The 2,744-nt window shown below is 42.2% G+C and overlaps 1 protein-coding gene across 1 annotated transcript; it reads left to right on the top strand.

The window, feature by feature from the left end:
• The first annotated feature begins 468 nt into the window (after positions 1-468).
• Positions 469-1,413, top strand: LOC123348341 (olfactory receptor 1009-like). Its single transcript, XM_044985855.1, has one exon. It carries the CDS (start codon positions 469-471, stop codon positions 1,411-1,413), a length of 945 nt encoding a protein of 314 aa, XP_044841790.1.
• Positions 1,414-2,744: the final 1,331 nt, after the last annotated feature.

The raw sequence follows: 2,744 nt of genomic DNA on the forward strand, positions 1-2,744 counted from the left end.
TTTTTTTTTGTAAAGAATTTTATGTTCCTTGAGGCTTTCTCAACTATTTTCTGTGCTGTATTTATTGTTGGAAGGGTATATACAATAGGCTGGAAAGGGAGGATTTATGCTAAAGTGTCTGGATCCGGTTCTATGCTTGGGGCTATACACTGTTCCAACGTTAATGAGAGCAGAACAGGGCCTTGCATGGTCTTGGGTGGAGAAAAGTGTTTTCAGGAGAGAGGCAAGCGGAGCTCCCAGCCAAAGGGAAGAAAGCTCTGCGATGGAAATACTAAATGCAAAGTCCTGTGCAACTGAGACCAAACAGCAAAGATAAGTGTGACGATGAAGAGTTAATAATTATTAGTAAAGATGACTTCACAATTATCCTATCACTTAGATCATCTCTCTTTTTCACTATCTATTTATAACAGGTGAATTGCAATTTCATTTAAACAAATTCTTACAGAGGAAGGGTTTCCTGGATTAATGGCAAAGGACAATCGAACCACGGTGACCGACTTCATTCTCTTGGGACTGTCTGATGATCCACGGCTCCAGCCATTCCTCTTCCTGGTATTTTTAGTGATTTATCTCATCACCTTTGCCGGGAATATGGTGATCATGGGGGTGATAAAGGCCGAGCCTCAGCTTCACACCCCCATGTACTTCTTCCTGTCCCATTTATCCTTTGTTGATATCTGCTATTCCTCCGTCACGGTGCCTAAGATGCTGGAGAACTTCCTAGCAGAGCAGAAGAAAATTTCCTTTAATGGCTGCGTTACTCAGATATTCTTTTTTACTCTGTTTGTTGGAGCTGAAATTTTCACTCTCTCAGTCATGGCTTATGACCGATACACAGCCATTTGTGACCCACTACATTACCTGGACATAATGAACAAACGTATCTGTGTCCAGGTGGTGCTGAGTACATGGGCTTTGGGTTTCTTGCATGCCCTGATAAATACTGTTCCTGTGCTGAACCTTCATTTCTGTGGGTCCAATGCAATCAGTCATTTCAGCTGTGAGCTCCCTCCCCTGCTACAACTCTCCTGCAATGATGCCACCATCAATAAAGTGGTGCTTTTTGCGACCCTTATGGTATTTGGATTGAGCTCTTTCCTCCTCACCCTAGTGTCCTACATTCACATCATCTCCACTGTCCTGAAGATACGGTCTGTGGTGGGCAGGCATAAAGTCTTCTCCACCTGCAGCTCCCACCTCATTGTGGTGGGTTTATTGTACCTGACGGGTTTTTTTCTGTACATGAAACCAAACACAGATTCTGCATCAATGCCAGACAGACTAATTTCCATCCAGTACAGCATCTTGACCCCTATGTTAAACCCCATCATCTACAGCCTGAAAAACAAAGAAGTTAAAACAGCTCTGCGGAAAATGCTAAGAAAATTCAAGTTCCTCAAATATTTTTAAGGTTATCTATTGGGTGTATAATAAAGACTTATTGAAGAAACATTGGCCAGTGATGCTTCTATATTGTGGTCCTATAGACTGATAACATGTGTATTTATTTACTTTAATTTATTTCAATATATTTATTCCTACAGAAGAAGGATCGTCTTTTGGATTGCAACTAATGAGATCTAAATTCAATTGCTGGCTCTTCTCTACATTTCTTGAGTCATCTAGTGAGTCACCTACACTGAAGTTCTCAAAGCTACTTAAACTGATGTAGGTCCACAATGCCCATGAATATTAAACTGGCTAGTGATGAGATTTTCATAGAAGATTTCTGTGCCTAAATCTTTGAGAATCTTTTAAAAAAATCCAAGCCTAAATTAATGGGAGCTCACCACATGATCTTCATTGCTCTATGACAGTGGTCGGCAGCCTTTCAGAAGTGGTGTGCCGAGTCTTCATTTATTCACTCTAATTTAAGGTTTTGCGTGCCAGTAATACATTCTGACATTTTTAGAAGCTCTCTCTCTATAAGTCTATATTATATAACTAAACTATTGTTGTATGTAAAGTAAAAAGGGTTTAACATGTTTAAGAAGCTTCATTTAAAATTAAATTAAAATGTAGATCTTATCAGTTTAGTGCAGTGGTTCTTACCTTTCTGGGGGTGCAAGACATGCAAGATTTTTTTAGAAGGTAAATCATCGAAAACACAAAATAAGCACAGGCACATAAGTACAACTACTTTGTTTCATCAAACCTATGTATTTATTAACATTATATATTTTTAACGATTACTGTAATATACAAAGTTTTTAAGCTAATTGTAGTGTAATTTTTGATAAGTGGTGTGAGAACATATTTTGAGACCTCCAGACCATCAGCGGCTGAGCAGGGCCAGCTGTAGTATATTAAATCACTCCCCGTAGGAATGTGCTACTTACCCTGTACTTCTTACTGCTGCCAGTCCTGATGCTCTGAGTGGCACGGTAAGGGGATGGGGAACAGGGAAGGTTGGATAAGTGGGGGGCTGTCAGGGGTCGGGGGTGTGGATAGGGATCGGGGCAGTCAGGGGACAGGGAGCAGGGGTTTGGATGGGTGAGAGGTTCTGAGGAGGGGCAGTCAGAGGTCAGGGGGTCCTGGGAGGGGGTGGTCAGGAGCCAAGGAGCGGGGGGGGTGGATGGGTCAGGGGTTAAGAGGGGGACAGTCAGGGGATAGGAAGTGGGAGGGGGCAGATAGGGGGAGGGCTGTTTGGGGAGGCACAGCCTTCCTTTCCCGGGTTTAGTGTATTAAATTTCTCCCTGTAGGAATGGGCTACTTACGGTGTACTATTTATGGCTGCCAGT

The sequence above is a fragment of the Mauremys mutica genome, chromosome 13 (assembly GCF_020497125.1).
Source record: "Mauremys mutica isolate MM-2020 ecotype Southern chromosome 13, ASM2049712v1, whole genome shotgun sequence".
NCBI classification, from domain to species: Eukaryota; Metazoa; Chordata; order Testudines; family Geoemydidae; genus Mauremys; species Mauremys mutica.

Bases quoted from the DNA above. Each gene is read 5' to 3' on its own strand.
- LOC123348341 (XM_044985855.1), top strand. From the start codon at position 469: ATGGCAAAGGACAATCGAACCACGGTGACCGACTTCATTCTCTTGGGA.